This window comes from Podospora anserina, chromosome 6 (genome assembly GCF_000226545.1).
Source record: "Podospora anserina S mat+ genomic DNA chromosome 6, supercontig 2".
In the NCBI taxonomy this organism is placed as follows: domain Eukaryota; kingdom Fungi; phylum Ascomycota; class Sordariomycetes; order Sordariales; family Podosporaceae; genus Podospora; species Podospora anserina.
This window is the reverse complement of record NW_001914857.1, coordinates 1,309,823-1,328,982: the sequence shown is the minus strand read 5'-3', so window position 1 is coordinate 1,328,982 and position 19,160 is coordinate 1,309,823. Positions and strand designations below refer to the sequence as shown.

Sequence of the window (19,160 nt, the reverse complement as noted above, 5' to 3'; positions counted from 1 at the left end):
CACTCTCCCCCCCAACGCTCCCAATAATATTTCCCGGCAGCCCAATAACAGGAATATTCCCCTCGCCACCGGCGTACTCCCCACCCCCCCCGCCCCAACAACTCCCCCCCCAACAGCCCCAATACCCCCAGCACTAACCCCCCCGCCCGCCTCCCTGACAACAGCAGCCATCCGCTGCTCCCGATAAAACTGGTCCAATGCCCCCGTATCCCTACAAAACCTCTCCAGCTCATCCTTCACCATCTCCGGCTCCTGCCCCGTCCAGCTCCACCCCGGCCCCTTTTGCAATATCCCCGGTGTACCAAACGCACTACCCCCTCCACCCCCAGCAGAAGGCGGGTTACTCATCGCCGTTGCCCCAACAGGTCGAATGATAGGCGACAAAAAACCCGGTTTAATCGACGGAGAAGACGTCACCGGCTCCGAACTAATTCCCCCACTCGGAGTGGGGAGGTTAAACGCCGGGTAACCACCCAGCGGCGTCATCGCCCGTCCCGGAACACCACCAGGCGTGGCGACGGCACTGTTCACACCGAGGGCAGGGTGCTCCGTCCGGAGTTCCCTCTGCATCTCCCTCTCCCTGGCGGCAGCAGCTCGGCTGCTATACAACCTGTTTGCCAACAAGAGAAGATCCCCCTCGTCTGTGATTTGCGCCAGGACAGACCCCGACCGGTGGATGTACTGGGTATATCTGAAGTCTGGCTTTCCCCACGAGTAGGACACGTCTACGTTGGAGGGAAAGTTGGATGCTGCTTCGACGTCGAGGACAAAGTCGAATTTGCGCAGGATGGCCTTTTGGTAGAAATGCTTCCCAGGCTGGGCGGAGGGGGTGAAGGAATTAGAGTCATAATATGTGACGGGTGACTGGTCGGGTGGTGGGAGGGCGAGTTTCATGATGTAGGGTCGGCGGAAGGGGTTGATGTAGCTGATCGAGCAGGCTTCTGCTATGGGGACTTCAACCAGTCGGAGACCGTACTGGGCTGCTTCCCTTGCCCAGTTCTCAACGGCGTCTTCGATGAGCTTGGCAGTGACGTTCATCCAGTCGACGCGGATATGGTAACAGTTGTCTGGGTTGTGGAGGCGGTCGTAATGAAGTTCGACAATCTCGGGCCGGTAGGACTTTTTGCGATGGTCGACGTCGTACTTGATAGACTTGCTGAGAACAACTTTGGGCTTCTTGCCGCCGATGACAGTGGGTGGTGCCGTTGGTGTTGAAGCGCCAGAGGTTGAAGAATTCTCTTCATGGATAGAAGTCGGTCTCGAGATGCCAACCCGTAAATCCCGAGGCATGTTCTCTGACATGGGCGTTGTCGGTATGGAGAACTGTTGGGTTCGCTTGAACCAACTGGGCTGAGGCTTTGCGTATTCGCTGCTGATCTGGTAAAAGTACTGCCCGTCCCTAAACGAATGGCGCTTCTCAACGTGCACGAATAGGCCTCCGCTCTCTTTCTTGTTGCCCTCTTTGTCTTTCTCCTTGTCGTCAGATACCATGAGACGATTACCTAGAGCCTCTGCCTCTTCCCGGTCCTCAAGATCCTCAAAGTTGTCTAGAAGCCAACTCGTCATGTCAGAACCGATGAAGCAGTTGTAATGCAGGCGCAAATGCCATCTGCGGTTCTGCATACGGACACCACCTTGTTCCACTGGTTGCTGTATAGCCTCCGCCAGAGCAGCCAAGCTAAAGTTCTTCTTTGAAAACTGCTCCCCTCTTCTCACTAACCCTCCCTTGCGGTCCACACCTTCCAGCAAAGGCAATGTCTCGAGTTCGGCCGCAATGACCACAGATGGATCCTCGGTCTTGTAAACAATATCAAGAGGATTGGCCTCCTTCTTCTTCCGCTGGCCCGGACCTTGGAGCCGTCTTTCATTCGGAGGAACGTATCGGTACCTCTGCCACAACTGAGCAAGCTTGCGGATCCCCTCAATACGAATCTCCTCGTCACTATCTCCGCTCTGTGCCCGGGGTAGCGATGCGTGTCTGCCCGTAATAGGGATCAAAACGAATCTCGCACGCCAGAACCTCAGATGCTCCGTCAGTTCGTCATTGTGGCCAGCGACAAAAGCATCAATGTAATTCCAGTTCCGCTCTGAGTTGGGCGTCACAAGATCAAACTCGCTTGTCCTGTAGCGTTGATCCAACAGTGTCCGAATGGCCGGCTTGTACCTCGATAATGCCCCGTCATAAACCTGCGGAGAACTTTCCGTCGGCTTTCGAACAAAGATATTGACTTCCACTTCGGTCCCGTTGACACACGACAGCTGATGTATGGTATTACCAGCCGACATGAAAATGCTCGTGCCATCTTCCATCATGTGGTCTCTGGAGAAGACATCAGCAACCTTGAGTTGTTTCTGGCCGAAAGCCTTCGCAACCGCTGGACCGACGATGATTTGGAATCCCTGGCAAAAGCGCAAACTAATCAACTCTCGCAGCAAGTCGTCACGCGACCTTGGTTCCTCGGACAGCTCGTCGTCCACATTTTGTGACACATTGTAAGGCTGGCGCTGGTACTCTGACTCAAACTGAGCCTTTGTGGGGAAGTACTCAGACGTAAGTGGGACAGCAGCCGGAGAACACAACGACTTCCACTTCATGACTCTCATTTCGGCGGGTCTTGGAAATACGTGCTGCCAGCGGCTGTACAGAGAAGCCATGTTCACATCCTCAGGTTTGGTATTGGACGGGTTCAGGATTGTCAGCCACGGGTTCAGAGCTGTGGTGGGAGACAAAGTGGTTGGCAACTCCGGCATGGCATCCGCCAATAGTTTGGATTTGTTAAGCCGATTAGCATCGTCGTTCCGGATGGCATTGGACTTTTTTATGTCCCGGTCGAGGCGAATAGGATTTGGGCGCAGTGTTGAGGCCAGAATCGAATTGGCCATGCTGACACCACTCGGCTGTTGGTTTCTGATCAGGATCGGCTTGCTGCCCGAATCTCCAGGAGACAGGTGCCCCTGTGCAAACGTGTGAGAGGAGAAAATGCCTTGGTTGAACAAAGGCGAGCCCATTCTTGTCTTGTCCGAAGACATTGGCCGTTGATCTCCGCGAGCATTGCCCATCCTGTGATCGTGTGGACCCGAGGGCCGCGAGGCCTCAACACTCTGGACGCTCAATTCTGCGACGGCTGCCTTAGGAGCGGCTATCTTAAAACCCGCACTCGAACGGCTGATCTGTCGCATGAACTTAGGGGCCTTGGTGGGAGACGAAGTAGCTGTGCTGCTGGCCTTACTAGACCCAGCAGGACTTTTACGGTTGGTCGACAAGGAAGACGGGACCTCCAACCTGTCAGAGCTCTGCCTATGAAATTGAGAAAGCCCAGGAATTGTGGGTTGAATAGCAGTGGAAGGACGACGCTCGCTAAAGGAGGTACTCAGCAGGCTGGTATCTTCCGACACTTGCTTTCTTGGGACATACTCGTACATACGCCCATGCCTGTGAGGACCAGCAATCCTCCGGGAAGCTGGCAGTCGTGCCCTGGAGTCGTCATACTGTTGCAGTTGTTTCCACAGTGATCGTTCCGCATGTTGGCTGTTTCTATCAGGGACAAACTTCTGGAAGCCATAGACGTGTTCAAAAAGAGTCTCTGGCACCTTGGTGTTCTTGACAAATATCGTCCCATCGGAATCGATGTGCGGTTGGGAGATCTGAGTGACCTGGAGCGCCGACAGAGGAAAATATGGATCCATGTGCAGCGGCTGGGTCTCGATCTCATTGGTTTCCATCACGCTTCGCATTTGCAAGTCATACATGCGACATCGAATTGGGAACTCGTCTCCGGCGTCACCATGAGGCGCGTCCGAAACCGACAAAGCAATTCCCTGATAAGAAAGTGCTTCTTCAGACGCGCCCGTCCAGTATGACACATGAAGCCACTGGGGCACAGCGGAGACAAATTCATCTTGTGCGGAGCGTTGACCGACAGGCTCACCACGGCGGGCCATTTCGAGTCCTTTTCCAAGAGAAAATAACCCTACTTGACTGCTGTAACTCCCAAACACCGAACTGGTCTGCTTTGGGGTACTTCCGCTGCTCATGTTCAGGTTCGACCTTTGGCGAGCGAGCTCCCAGTTTTGAGGAGCACGATAACGAAACAGCGGGACAGAGTGCAGTGGTATCTTTGGTATGCAGATCAAGTCAATGCCGATGCCATTACCCACAAGAGATTCAGTCGTTCGGCGAAGCGCGTCGTAGTCGACCTCGAAAACGCCAGGACTGGGACTAATGACCACAACAGACACTCCGGTCCTCGTCAAGTCTCTGTCAATGTAATCGTGGGCGTACAACGAAGAGGCCATGTTGATGGCTTCAAGGAAGTTTCCGTGCACCGCTCGAGAGGCTTCAGCTTTGATCCTGTTGAGGGTTGACTCGCGAGTCGCAGGATCATCCGAGCCAGGAAAGGGTGACCATGTTATGGCCTCCATGTGGTGGGTGCTGATGTCCTTGCGGAAGTAGTTAAACTCCCGCTTGAGCTGATGCAAGATTTTGGTCCACTCACCACTGCCCATCTCACTGACGACTACCCTATAGAAGTCCTTGTATGGGCGGCGGTTTCCAGAGGACTGAATGCCGGTGTAGTAAAGGTTTTGAACAGCGTCATTGGCGAGTTCAGTCGAAATACCCGTGTCGTACTCGACGCGTGCAAACAACACGATGGTGACAAGATGCTTCAGCTTCATAGCTGCCCACTTCTTGAAGAGCGCTGGCAGGAACCCGTTGACCACTTTGTTAAACATGATCTCGCCGGAACCATCTGAGTCAAAGTCCCACATCTCGCGGGACATCTGGATGAAAAGAACATATCGAGCGGATTCGCTGCGGAATATGGGCTTTGTGTCGCGGCCGAAGAAGGCAGAATGAATTTGGCGTCCGTCAACATACACAGCTGTGACCTGCGCCTTGACGGTACCCATGAACAGGATCATCTGTCCTTTGTATACGGTCCGCTCTGAAAGCATTCCCACTGCCATACGCCACATATCAGCTCGCGAAAGATACTGATCTTTAAAGCAGAGCTCGAGGTGAGATGCTTCAACGGCCGGGTTCGTGCTGTCAATCTGGAATGATCTTCGTTAGGGACAATTCCCATCCACAAAGTTGAAAAGGGCATCATACTGGAGCGACAGTAACTTGTGTACCCTTCCTCACCCCAAAGGCTTCTGCGATATGTTTGGCGACATAGACTTCGACCATGGGGTATCGAGCCCTGAAATCCTTATTCAAGTCTTTGGCGATACATATGTAGCGCTTTGGCTTGCAACCCGCAGAGCTGTCATCTTTGCTGCGTTCTGGGTGATGCTGTTTCTCGGTTTCTGGCTTTAGCACATCGATAGCCACGAGGCTGCCTGGCTGGATATCGTCCCCTAGCAGCTCAAAGTTGAGCAACACTTCGTCGCCGGAAAGCGCTTCGTTGACAGTCACGGTCCATCTTCGTCCTGGGCGTTTCGCCGACTGGGGTCGCTCGCGAATCGTCGAACTGCTCGAAGTGATCGTGTCTGCCGGTGAATGGGGATTGAGATTGGGATATAGATGCGGTTGCTCCTCTGCGCTGGCTTTACTGAACTGGCGAAGGTGGGACGGCCAACCCTGAGCGCCTTTTGCAGGCCCCGGCGCGCCGGCCGAGGCGGTTCTCCACGACATTGAGCTTTCTCATCAAATTGAGATTGTAGGGTTATGGTTGCTCTTTTCGCCGTCGAAAAATCATGTCTTCGTATCGTCGTCGAAAAAGCTGTCGCATTTGCATTTCGCATTGTCCGTCCGACCTTCAGCGCCTGTAAACGGTGTTGACGTGAGCTATCGTTGGCAAAATCCAGGATTATTTCCCCGCCTTCTCAATAGAGTTAGCGCAATGACCCATTCCCCTGTCCCCCGCGATCCACATCCCTGCAAATGTGGTGCCTGCCGGGAACAGCTGGGTGTGGCTGTTGCTGGGATTTGATTGGTGATTGCTTTTCATCTCCAAACCTCACCTCCAGAATTCCAGAATTACATCACCCCGGGCAAGAGCAATCCCTCGGCACTGAATCGAATCAGTCTTACAAATTGTCCGGTATCCGGTCGCTTTTTCGGTGTGCCGATGTTGTTGTACAGCTTGGTGACTGTGTAACATTTCTGTCCAGTTAGTTATCTTGTGGCCTGAGAGACACCAAGGACAAGAATAAGAGATGGCATGCTCCGGACATTTGTGATCTTGTCTTGGATCTGTTCTCGAAGCAATGGCACTCTTTAGAACTAGGGAGACATCTCTTCATTTTCTTAGGCAGCATTCAGTTGCCGCAGTTGCTACTTCCTCAAGAGGGAAACGTGGATGAGGCACATGCACTGACAGCGGCTGCCCACTTGAAAGCAAGCCACCATCCGGTCAATTTGAAGCTTGATGCCATTTGGCGCTAATTAAATCCAGCTTCTTCTTGCACCAAATTATTCATTGATATGGCCGACATTCCCTCTCTGAACCACTGGTCTTCATTTCTCTGCTCTCTGGGCGGCCACCTGCTCCCGCTCTCGGAGTTGAGGATCCTCCTCTTCTGTGTACACGCTCACACATTACCACGTCATACTTTATCTCACCTCAGTATCTTGCTCGGAGTCTCTCGCAGACACCGGGCGTCCCAACTTACCGGTCCGGCTGCCATCTGCAACACGCAACACACCTCACCCTGCATGCTCTTAAGGTCGAATGCTCCTGTGCAGCACTAAGGCCGTGCGAGCTAGACAGTCACTCATTCAAGTGACTGCAGATGCAAAATCGACAGATCTACTCTCAGCTTCCTGGCCATACGGTGCTCTTCAATCCTGCAAGATTGAACATTTATCTGTTGAGCCAGCTTCCTGGTCCATGCTTCATGGCAACGAGAGGTCCACAGGTCGCAAAGTCGCAAACACCAGAGACATTGGCATTGTTTGCCCCGCCTACTGCGGTGTCTTGATATCACACGCATCAGTTTGCTGTCAGCGAGAGCTTCCTTCTGCTACTTTTCTTCTGCTGTCAGTTTGCTCACACTACTCTTCGCCAGCCCAGTCCCCGAATAATCTATCATGGCGACCAGGAAACTCAGCAAGAGGACAAGAGTGTCGATTATTATCGCCATCTCGACCGCTTTCTTCGTGTGTGAGCTTGTTGGTAGGCATTGACAACGCACTCGAACCTTGAGCAACATCAGATGACGCTGTCCGACTAACCCTGTATCACACAGTCGCCTTCAAAACTAGTAGTTTGGCACTCTACGCTGATGCCATTCACTACGTATGTATAGATCTACGGGTCTTTGCAGAAGAGAGTTGCATAGACCGGTTGCTGACACGAAATCTCCAGCTAAATGATCTACTCGGCTATGTGGTGACTCTGGTCGCCATTGTTGTACGTCACACTCATTTGTATACATCCTCATGAAGCCCTACGGCTGACCTTTCTCTTCGCAGGTATCTGAGCGCAGTGGCTCGCCTCAAGAGCTATCTTTCGGCTGGCAGCGATCTACGCTGCTTGGCGCCTTTTTCAATGGATCCTTTTTGTTCGCTTTAGCGCTCAGTATTTTATTCCAGTCCATCGAGCGCTTTATAAAGATGGAGAAAGTCGAAGAACCCAAACTGGTCTTGATAGTGGGTGGCGTAGGTCTCGCCCTGAACCTCGTCAGCTTTGCCTTTCTACATGGTAAGAACAACAGAATTTTTGAAGGACCTAGATGGGAGGCTGATAGAATTTGGTGCAGAACACAACCACGGTCACGGCCACGGCCACAGCCATTCTCACGGACACGGGCATGGGCATGGGCATGGGCATGAACATGAACACAGCAAACAAACCGATGAAGTCCCTCGTGGCGATCATCACCACAGACATGACCTTACTTCACCCTGTAAGAAGGGCGGTGATGCCGAACTCCTAAAGAATGGAGGCACCACTACCAGCAGTGCAACAGTTCTCAACTTACCATCACCGAAAGCATCATGCGTCGATATTGAGGCCGACGGGACGACATCGCCAATAGCTGCTACCGATTCCCACTCCGAACATCGGCACATTGTACACATCGGCAAGGCGCCATTAGGAGATCTCAACATGCTCGCCGCCAAGTTCCACGTCTTAGGGGATATTGCTGGGAATCTGGGCGTCATGATTGCGGCAGCCATCATACAATATGTTCGCCCCGACACGACGAATGAATTCGACCCTAAATACTACGCCGATCCAGCCATCAGCTTGGGCATCGCAGCTCTCATCTTCTGCACAGCAATTCCAATTTTGAGGGAGTCCGGCACCATTCTTTTACAAAGTGCACCTGCTGGGGTCATTCTCGTGGATATCAAGCACGATATTATGAAGGCAAGACATCTTGCCCCCAGCAAAGAAGACGGGTGCGCACTAACACGCTGCATAGATTCCCGGCGTTCTCGCTGTCCACGAGCTCCACGTCTGGAGACTTAACGAAGAGAAATCCATCGCCTCGGCACACGTTGTCGTTTCTGACCCGGATATGGCCAAGTTTATGGACAGGGCAAAGACGATTAGTGAATGTCTTCATGCCTATGGTATACACTCGGTCACACTCCAGCCAGAGCTGGTTAGGGCACCGCTTTTACCAACGGGATGTCAGATTTCTTGTGGGGGCGGCATGTGTGAGAAGTTGGCTTGCTGCTCGGTGTCGGTCTCGAGTGATGGGGGGCATGAGTGATGGGGGGAGTACAGGGGTTATTTAGAGAGAAGGATGGATAGATGGGATACAGGTAAACCTGGCCGGGCCCATATGTTTTCTCAGGAGGCTACATGCTGGTGGCATGCGTGTTTTATCTCAGGTTTTGGATTTGAGGAATAAAGTCAACAGAGGGTGGGAAGAAGCGGTAGTTTTGCATTGTGTTTGTATTGTTAGATTCGTTGATCTATTTCCTGTACTCATTGATTGTGAATGGCAGAAGGAGAGCAATAGAGATAGAGGAAGGTATTGTGTTTTTTTTTTATTGCTATGCTTTTGTACCTGCCTTTTTACCTGGGGTTAACAAATCTCCAAAGTAACTTGCTTGTTGACTCAGTATCGACCATAACGGCGGCATATATTCTATTCGTCGGCCTCAGACAAACGGTCAGAAACCGGAACAAATGAGCCCTTTATTGTTGATTTGTGAAACTCGACCGCGAGTTAAGCGCCTTACATGCTAGAACTTTCGGGGGGGGGGGGGGGGTAGGGGTATTCGCTTCATTTTTATTTTTCTTCGTTCAGAGCTGGAATATCATTTTGCCCCTCTGTACATCCATCTACCCGTCTTCGTTGTGAATTCAAGGTGATGGTTTCTGGGGTGACAGTATATAACTTGTTGAAAGGGCTCAAGTCCAATAAAGTCTTGGACTTTTCCTTGGGACCCTCTCTTTTCGGCCCGCCATCGGCCTCTTTGTGTCCCCGGATTACGAAAGACCAACAGCCAGGGATTATTTCCCCAGCCGTTATGTTTTGGATCGTAGGTGACACAATCTCTGAGGGGGCAAGAAAATGACAGTGCTCGTTTTACAACATGAAAGTTCCCTTACTCGGAAATCCGAGGTAGGCTGACTCAGGTCGGTCGTCGACGTCTTTTTTTTCTTTTTTTTCTTTTTTTTGCCTCCCTCGGGTTTGAAGCCAGTTTGAGGTTCAAACCTTATTGACACAGGACAGGGCAGGCTTGATGATGCTCAGTATGTTTTGTGCATGGCTGTTGTGAAGAAATGTCCAACATGTACGCTCGTCTCTCAACGGTTTTGATTGATATCATAGCCGCGGTAATTGCTCCCCCCGCGCGCCTCTGCAGCTCAGGGTAAACCCCTATGCCCCCTATCAAAAAGCAGTTTGGACCCGATGGGGCATGTATGCACGTGTCTACATATGTATCATGTATGCAAGGTAGTCGGCTACGCATTATCTATTTTCTTTTTTCCCCCAACGGCGGCTCTCGCGGCTACAAACCAACAATTCAAAACGGCCATCACTTACCCTTGAGGCTCATCAAAAACATCATGCAACCCCTCATCACGATCAATCTCGCCTGATGATTGATGCCTCGAGCGAGCGAGTGGTAATTCTCGGCGTCTCTCTCTCTCTCTCTCTCTCTGAGCTCGAGATGAGGGGAAAAGAGATGACCCGTTGCCACTCCTCCCCTCCCCTCCCCCTCAGCACCTGCAGCTACTACAATACCCTCGGGCAGAACCCCATCTTAAACCCCAAGCAAAGAGGTTACATAGTCCGATGATCGGTGTGGGGTCCCCCCCCCCCCCCCAAAAAAAAAAGGAAGGGGAGGAGCGGGAAGGGAGAGGGGGTCACACAGAAAAAGAAGTGGGATGGGTGGATGGCTGCTGAAAAGGAAACACATGTCTGCCTTCTTGGTTATTTTCGTGACAGATCAATGGGACCCTTCTTCGCTCTCGCTTGGTTTCATTGTGCTGGCGCAAACCCATACCCGAAGCTATGGTCTGGGCCTTGACGTGGGTAGTGGCGGGCGGGATGGGGGGTTGTGAAGAGGAAACGTGGGGGTGGGGAATGATGGACAACGAACATGGATGGCTAGAGAGGGGTTGTTAAGGCACAAAGCCTATCAGATCTTTTCTTGTTTCCAAGAACCCAGGTCTTGGAAATGCAAAAGAAGCTTGGGAGGTGGTGCAAGAGCAGGTAGATATGGCCTCGTATGTACGTAAGAAAACGGCGCTTTTCCCAGTTCTTAGGGACGACGAGTGGTGATACAGCACATGTGGCTGAGAGAAATGACCGGGAGCTGATAAATTGTGACGAGGGCCTGCGGGATCTCTTGGGACCCCATAAACCAAGAATGCTTCACTTCCAGCAATGTAACAACAGGAAATTGGGGAATACTACACGGCCACTGCCTGATGCTAAGGTGCCGGTAAAGACGGCATTGTTATCTCCGGAAGAGAAAAAGAGACAGATCATAGGTAGAAGGCTTACGCTGCTTGTGAGGGAATCAAACAGGACAGCCTAGCCTGACCATGTTGCATCCTTGGGTTTCTCTTTGGGGCATTTTGAGCTGCGCGCTCGCCATGTTATTTGTCGTGTGCCAATTGGATTTGCAGTGTACAAGGGCCGCGCAGTTTACGCAAACCGAGCTTGTGTACGTTAGCGATGCAGGTGTGAAGCGGGCTTGTTTAAAGAGGGTGTCGTCGAGGGTCAGATATTGCTGGATGGATGGATACAGTCGGAAGTTGGACTGGGCAGAGTTCGGGAAACGTCTTCTGCTTTTGTTGCCGTTGCGAACACCAACTAGTCTTGTGTGACCGATGTAGAGAAGCGGCACCGGCTGATATCACAGGGGTTGGGTGAGACTGAGCCCAGGCCGGAGAGGCCCGAGCCTCGCACACCAGGAGGAAGAGTCGTCGGGTGGATGGTTGGTGCGGGCCGACCACGAACAGCCTAATGGGGCAATATTATAATGTCATTGCTGGCGAGGACGGTGCCTTTTGCTGACGATGGCTGATGTTGCACCGACATCATCGGCTGTGATGTCTTACGCGTCAACGGGCACGAGCCGGCTTCTTTCATTCCGCGCAGAGGTTGATCGACTGCCGGAAAAGGGACGACGGGAAAGATGATGAGCATCATTCTGGCGGTGAGCCCGTCAGCCCAACGCCTTCAACGATTGGGAGCCAGACTGTCGGATGTTTCCCCAGGAGCACCAGGACCCCTGCAACACGCCGATTGCTTCAGAGCGAGAGGTATTGGTGATTTCGAATCATTGGGCCGCAAGCTCGGGGAGACACGAGTCGCTATCCGGTGGAGGGGGGGAGAAGGGCGGCGAGGTGAAGTGGCACTCAGGTCAGGCGGCGGGCAGTTGTAGAACTGTGGTCGACATGTTGCTTGTTGGACGCCATGTGGATGGCTTGATTGTCTTTGGAGATGCTTTCTGAAGTGAAACTGCCGGCAGGCTGGTGGACCCTCAACTGAGATGCTGAGGGGATTGCTGAGGGGACTGCTGAGGAAGGGTGGCAGCAGCCTGGCCCAGGTACCCCGGATTTGGGCCTTGGCTGGGTGGTTGAGGCATTGTATTTATGTCGGTAATCTACCAGTAGCTACACATGCGAGTGTCGTGCACACACAACTGCAAGATGCAAGTGAGAGCCATAAGTGATGGGTAGTGGTAATTATTTTTGGTTCAAGTGGTGGACGGGAGAGATGGAAAAAGATACGTTACTTTTACCATGGTGTCTAGCCCATCAAGGCAGGCCCCACCTTCAGTGAGAGAGTGCCCCACCAGCTCCTGTTCGCGCGGTACGAGGTAAGGTGCGCTGTGGGTGCGCAGTGCTGCCCTGCAACAACGCAACGACGTCCATCCAACCGCCGCTCTCGCCGTCACCGCCATTCCATGGGAAGAGAGAGAAGGCAGAGCAATTGAGTGTTGGCTGCCGAGAGTACAATTGGCCTGATGAGTTGTATATCCTACCAGATCCTCCCTTCTTTATCCCTCTCTGCATTGGTTTCCTTGTGCATCATCTTGGACCACCCTCGGCCCCTCGCTCGAGCTCTCGTGCTCTCTCGTTCCCTCTCATTCCCTGGCCGCCCCCCCACCCGCCCTCCCCTCCTATCTCTACCTCGAACCCTGGCATCGCCAGGTCCGGCCTGCTCGGGTCTACCCAACTCCACAGCCAGACAAAAACCATACCTGGCGCTGATCTGGTGCTAACCATTCGGAAGAACACTACGGAGTACGGGTAGCCGATTTTTGGTATCTAGCCCGCCATCCGCTGTCGCTCCAACAACGCGGGGCTCTCGTGTTTCCTGTCTCTCCGGGCGCAATAAGCCGTTTCCGGACCTGATCTGATACCCGATACCTGACCTGACCAGCCGACAAGTGCTCTCTCTCACACCAACTTCTCACTCTCAGCACAGCATAGCGCTTGTCCAAGCGCCTGCATCTGGCTGGTCAGCCATTCCTTTCTTCTTTCATAACACGTCCGTCCTGCTTGGTCAGGAGCCAGATAAACACCAAGAGCACAACGCACTCACGCGCCGCCCTGGCTTCGTCCTCGTCCACGTCTTGGTCTTTGCCCTCTCGTCCCTCCTTTGAAATCCATCTCACCTCTGGTTAGGCGATACCAGATCCAACTCCTATCGAGGCTCCAGGAACGCTCATTCTCATAACATATTCGACCACGTCAGCAGTCCTTCCATGTCGATGCCTCAGCTGCCGCCAGTGAGGATGCTAGTTCGGTGGTCGGGCGCCGTTTGATATGCCAATAGAGACAGTCTCGCGACTTGTCTGGTATACGATCTCTCTCTCTCTCTCTCTCGCTCTCTCTCTAGATTTCTCAGCTGTCGGTAAAGATGCTCGGGAAACTCTTCAACCTCGGTGCGACGGCCGGGACAGGGGCCGTACCCTCGGCTCAGGCGTCTTCCCATAAGCCATTCTCACTCGAATCGGTACAGGAAGACATCCACACGCGAAACCTGCTCTTTCCCGATCCGCAAGACTTGTTTGAACATCGCGCCAACCAGCTCTACCCCTTATCCAGCGGCTCTTCGTCACTCACCAGCTCCTCCACGAACGTGTTCGATTATGATGCCGATATCGACCTCGGCGTGCAGGATGTGCGCATCATCATCATGCAAGATGCCCTGAGTTCGGTTGCGGCTTCTCTGTTGTATGACAGTCAGGCCCCTCCGGCCGTCCCAGCCGGATATGCGGATCGCCCGTCGGCCACGGCCGGCTCTTATTCGGTGCAGGAGAGACGAAATCCGGCATCGCCCCGAAAACCTCCGATCACGACTGCTGGCCGTCCCATCATCATCCAGCAGGGAAGCCCCAAGACCAGGCAGGGTGCTTTTGATCGGAGACCATCAGTTCACAGCCGGACTCAGGGTTATGTGGAAAGCGAGTCTCAGCGCGCATGGCGCGAGTATCGGGAGGAATTGGCCACGTTTTCCAGCTGTATCTTTGGTAACTCGGAGCTCATGGCCTATAAAGGAACATCGACAAAAGTCCACGTTGTACCATCCGAGGCCCGGCCGCTGGACAATGGTTCCATGTTCTCAGATGGTCGAAGTTCCATGGGCAGATCCAGCATGAGGGCGAGCAGACTATCGCAGTCATTCTCTTCGGAAAACCCACCACCAATGACGACCCCGCCCACTCCAGGTGTTGCAAGCCGGGGATATGAGCGCAAGAAAGTGCTGATCACGAGGCTGTTTCCGGTAAACCTGCCCTTGGACGAAAAACTTACACCGGCCGGTGCCGAAGAGAGCACTAGCTATCCCTTCCCTCCAACCTCGGACGACAACAAGGTGAAGAAAAAGAAGTTCCAACCCAAGCAGAAACGAACGCCAATGTATGCTGTTGCTCTGATAATCAGTCTTCCCCCGCCTCCTCAGTCAACCACAACGCCGTCAGCTAGACCTGCCTTCAGAGGCTCCAACTCGTATACGGAGCAGGACTCATTCCCATCATCATTCAGCTCGGCCCGGCGCTCAGGATGGACTCTGGTCGGGAATCAACCTGGCCACGCGGTGGACTCCTTTGAGACCAGTTTCAGCAGTGATATGGAAGATCAGATCGACAGCATCACGCAACACTGGGATATCATAATGCGGACATTAACCCATTTGCAGTCAAAAGCAGCGAGTGTTATTTTCCAGATGCTCAGACAGGCAGATTTAACCTCTCCCGATCCGCTGCCGAGTCTTCAGCACATGGCACGAGCGATGCCCATGTCTGGACGCCGCAGCGAAGACGGTGCTCCGGTCAAACCCCCAAAGACGAATGCGAAGCCGATCACCTTGCTACCCAATTGTCTGCTTGAAAATCGTCACATCAAAGAAGAAGTAAACGCTGCCAAGACCAGAATTGTGGCAGGCATTCGGGCCTCCCGTGTGACAACTGGGCAGAATCGATGGCCGATATGGCGAGATGAAGCCCGCAGTGTGGCCAAATGGGCTGGTGGAAAGGAGCAGGGCTTCTTCATCTACACATTGCTGACCAGCTTCCTGGCTTCACACACCGACTGGCTCCAGGCCCTCAGTCCTCACGAATACCGTCGGAGGTATTTCTTGCAGAAAAAGGCAAAAGCGGACGAGGACAATATGGTACCCGCCCGTACCATCATTGTGAGCGACAACAAGATTGCGGCTCGTCGTTTGATTTTCCTGCTGGCTGCCTTCCTGCCTGCATCGCAACAGATACCCACCATCAGAGCGCACCGGCCAAGCACTTCGACGTCCTTTGGCACGCTCTCCCAATCCCCTCCCTCCTTTGTAGTTCCGATACTGAAAGAAGAATCCTTACGGCGCAGAATCAATCGACGAACAGGGTCGAGAGTGCCCTCGCATTCGCGCAATCTCAGTTTACAGTCACAGCATGCTCGTGGAACTGGGGTCCCGCCTCCCTTGGCCCATCTGAGCATGGAGGGGCGACACGAGCGGCGGGCTTCAGATGCGACGTCAATGCGGACAGCTCATCTCCCGATCAGGGGCGTTGACCACAACACACGCAAAAGCAGTGCCGCCATAACTGCAACCATCACAGCCGAGACCAGCGTACCGCACTTTACCACAGGCCAGGCAGCTGATCTCTTTTCACCAGGCCGGCCGGGAAGCAGCAATAGCGTCGCCGCCAATGACCTGAAGCGCCTCACCAGGGACGATGGTACAGGTGCCAACGAGCGTCGTCAAAGCTCTCGATGGAGTGTTATCAGCGGTTTTTGGCCCACGCGTCGACGAGATTCTACTGCCAGGACTCCGGATTTCGCTGAAGAGCAAAATGGGGTCCCCGGGTCTCCGATTAATGCGCGGCGGCCCTCTGGCGCCGCATTAACCATGGTCTTCACAGAGTCTGGAAAGGGTTCGGGAACGAAACCAGTTGTTGACGCTCAGGTGTCGTCTCCAGTGAGTGGTTGTGGAGATGCTGCTTCTCCGGGGCGGGCATCAGCAGACACACTCGGGCTCTCTGATCAGTCAAATCCACCTCCGAAACTGCAGAGGACCCCGGATCCGTCGGGGGCATTTGAATCGCCAGTCAAGACCTCCATCAACATCCATGATGGCGTGATTGACGTTGACATACCGCTGCCTGATTTCTTGACATCATTTGAGAGTGCAGTGAGCTCCCCCTCCAGCAGTGGCTACCTGTCAGCCGCCGGCTTCGGGTCTGGCCTGGACACTTTTGAACAGTCCTGCCGTTTCTCTGCCGACGGAGATGTCCCCCTGAACGTCGCCGGCTGGCTACAGCAATACCACCCGGACTTTGTCCTGCAGGCCGTACCAGCGCAGAACGACTTGATCAAGCAAGTCAAGGCCTCGATGCGAGCCGAGCCCACCCCGCAAGTGTTGCCCGACGCCTTCTCGGCCGACGGGGACGCAGAGAGATGGGTCGACATCAGCTCCGCCATCGTGGCCGACACGACTACGTTTACCATCACCCGCATCCACTACCGCCGCCTGGTCAAGCCCGGCTACACAGACGGGTCTTTGAGCGGCAGGACGCCATCCCCTCAGGCGGCGGCGATGACTCCTCTGACGCCTGCTGCTGCCGCCCGGACAACCCCGGCCGCCGCCGATGGGGGGCAGGTACAAGACGAGTTCATCGAGGAACTCATCGTCAGCCTTGACGAGACGCTCGTCGAAGCGGTCGAGAAGGTCATGGCTGCGGGGGGGGCAGACATGATGAGCAAAGCTAGTTCGTCGTGTTCCTCCCGATCGACGAGCAAACGCAGGGAGAGAAGCAATAGCACTTCGACGCAGGGGGATGCTCGCTCGGCTCATGCTACCCATCACCACCAGGGCGGGGGAGGGGGGCTAGGTGGGGGGATGGCGCCGGAGGTTCCGCGGTCGAGGTGCAAGACTGTGCTTTTGGGGGCGTTGGAGGAGATAATACTGGATGTGATTGAGGATAGGAAGCAGGAGCAACAGCAGCAGCAGGAGGGTAGTGGTGGTGGGAGAGAGAGTATGGATAAGGATAAGGAGAGTATTTTGAGAGAGGCGGTGAGGAGTTGGTTGGATTTGGTGGAGGGTGGTGGTGATGGGAGGTGGAATGTGGATTGAGTTTGATTGAGTGATACCCCCCCTTTCTTTTCTTTGTTTCAACATTTTACATTTACAGTGGTTTTTTGGCATTAATTCATTGGTTTTTTTTTTTTTTTTCGTTGTTATATTTCTTGCATTGGGCAAGGATTTTGGGGGGAAGGGAGGTGCATTGGTGTGGGATTTGAGACATCATTTTTTTTCATCTTTTTGTTTTTTGAGAGGGTTGGTTGGGATAGGGTTGTGATGGGATGGATTTATGCATTTATCTGGAGGGTTTTTTTTTTTTTTTTGTGGTTTGGTTTGGTGGTTTCGGAGGGTGAGCGTAGGTTGGGTGAGAGGTCAGAAATATACCAAATTCGATTCAAACATTACCTAGAAAGGTACCTACTTGACAGGTGTGCTGCTGCCTTAGTGGAAGAATAGCAAACTGCGGTTATTTTCTGCCATTGGGTAAGGTAGGGAGGTTGTATTCGACGTTGGTAGTAAGTGGGGGTTAAGTGTGATATCAAGTGCGACTGTGATGGGTGAAAGTCTGGGGGAAACACCCGATCCTGGGGTTATATTAGCCACTGCTAATTTGCAGTTGCTACATTTCGGGGCGAGATATGCAGAGGGCACGGATTTCATACCCGCGCCATTGATAGGACGGAACTGGGGTCAAGCAGTTTTTGGATATGAGTTTGCCAGTTTGACGATTTGGTTTCTTATTTGGATGCCTAGTACCAAAAGCCACCGAGTTTCACGCCCGAAGGGCCGAACCATTGATGATGGTGACTCCGTCTGTCCGCAGCACCATTTTTTGGGGGGGGGGAAGGGGCAGACCTAGGTAAGGTTGTGAGAGGTCCAAAACCGAGGGAGACAGGTGCAAGGGTGTGAGGAGGAAAAGAAAGGCAATTAATATCGAGGGGGTTAAAAATACCGAGAGACGCACATTTTGCGAGATGCACATTTCGCTCGCTTCTTACCTACCTGTCTTCAAACCGGGAGTTTGGGACAGTTTCTCTAAATGTACCTACCGACCGACCAAACCCGAAGAGGCAGACTATGCAAAGACGGAGAAAGTAGCCCCCTAGGTGGGCTTTGGCATTTGCCAGTTTGAGAAAACAAAGACGAATTAAGAAACTAGGCTGCCGACCTTTTGGAGAGTACCTGCACGTTGCCCTTGTCCAGATATTGTTTGATTTGGAGGAGGAAGTATGTATGCATATAATAACGGTAAGGTAGGTTTATTTAGCCAATCAATGACAAACACCAGACCCTTTCGGCCATGAGGGAGGGAAGCAGTCGGCGTCGGATAAACTTGAATAGGTAGACAGCTTATATCTTTTGGCATACCTAACTTTGGTGCTCAAGTACCTATAAGCAGCAGTCACTGGCGACGCAATGATGCATCGAAGGAGCTCGAGTATTGTTTTGGTGAGAACGTAAGTAGGTAAACAGTCAGACCCTCAATACCGCATGACAACTTCCTCGGAATGAAGCAAAGCAAAGAACGCTACATGGTATCCTTCTTCCAAGTATCACCACCACAAGTATATCACACAACTGAATGCTAAATAAACGTTACAGCCCTACCATTTTAACCCAACCCCCCGGCCGGATCCCATGGTAAGCACCAAGCCGGCAGCACCAGGCACAAACTCCGAGCCCGAACCCGGATACCTGTCTCGGCCGGGTTGGTCGGTTCTTGAAATTAACAAAGTTCTTTCTTCCACCTACCTGCCTTCACTTTCCGGAATTTTCAGGGTCCTGCCTCATTACCACCCTGGAAGATGCATACATACATGTATGGGCGATTGGAAAGAGGGTAAAAAGGCGAAAGTAACCTCTCGTGTCCCATTCTAGGTCCACCATGAATTTCCTAACGTAAGGACTTTGAGATCCTAGCTGTTTCACAGCTTGCCCAAATCACAACATCAACATCCCCCAGTACACATACATGCCTGCCCTGAAAACGGAGATATACTACTGCGGTATAGTTCAAGATGGCAATCGTCTAGCTCCTTCCCCCTTACCCTTGTCGCCCACCGAGAAAAGTGACATCCTCGGTACCTCACGGCAGAGTGGAAGCCCAAAAAGATCGTCACATCGCTCATCCCCCGGGGGGGGGGGGGGGGGAGGAATAGCTGTACACGATGCCCCTAAACGGGTCGGTTAGGCCCTGGGGGAAAAAAATC

General features: G+C 53.0%; 3 protein-coding genes across 3 annotated transcripts; 2 read left to right on the top strand and 1 right to left on the bottom strand.

Annotated features, from left to right (window-relative positions):
* Positions 1 to 5,638, bottom strand: PODANS_6_2800 (uncharacterized protein; the record flags this gene model as incomplete). The annotated part of the gene is made up of 2 exons (XM_001910179.1): positions 1 to 5,055; positions 5,147 to 5,638. Coding segments are annotated over 2 exons (5,547 nt in total), but the record flags the coding sequence as incomplete, so codon positions are not given.
* A 1,555-nt stretch (positions 5,639 to 7,193) lies between these two features.
* On the top strand, positions 7,194 to 8,670 carry PODANS_6_2810 (uncharacterized protein; the record flags this gene model as incomplete). Its single annotated transcript, XM_001910178.1, has 5 exons — positions 7,194 to 7,358; positions 7,421 to 7,526; positions 7,633 to 8,294; positions 8,377 to 8,538; positions 8,593 to 8,670. Coding segments are annotated over 5 exons (1,173 nt in total), but the record flags the coding sequence as incomplete, so codon positions are not given.
* A 4,623-nt stretch (positions 8,671 to 13,293) lies between these two features.
* On the top strand, positions 13,294 to 17,001 carry PODANS_6_2820 (uncharacterized protein; the record flags this gene model as incomplete). Its single annotated transcript, XM_001910177.1, has 1 exon — positions 13,294 to 17,001. One exon carries the CDS (start codon positions 13,294 to 13,296, stop codon positions 16,999 to 17,001), a length of 3,708 nt encoding a protein of 1,235 aa, XP_001910212.1.
* Positions 17,002 to 19,160: the final 2,159 nt, after the last annotated feature.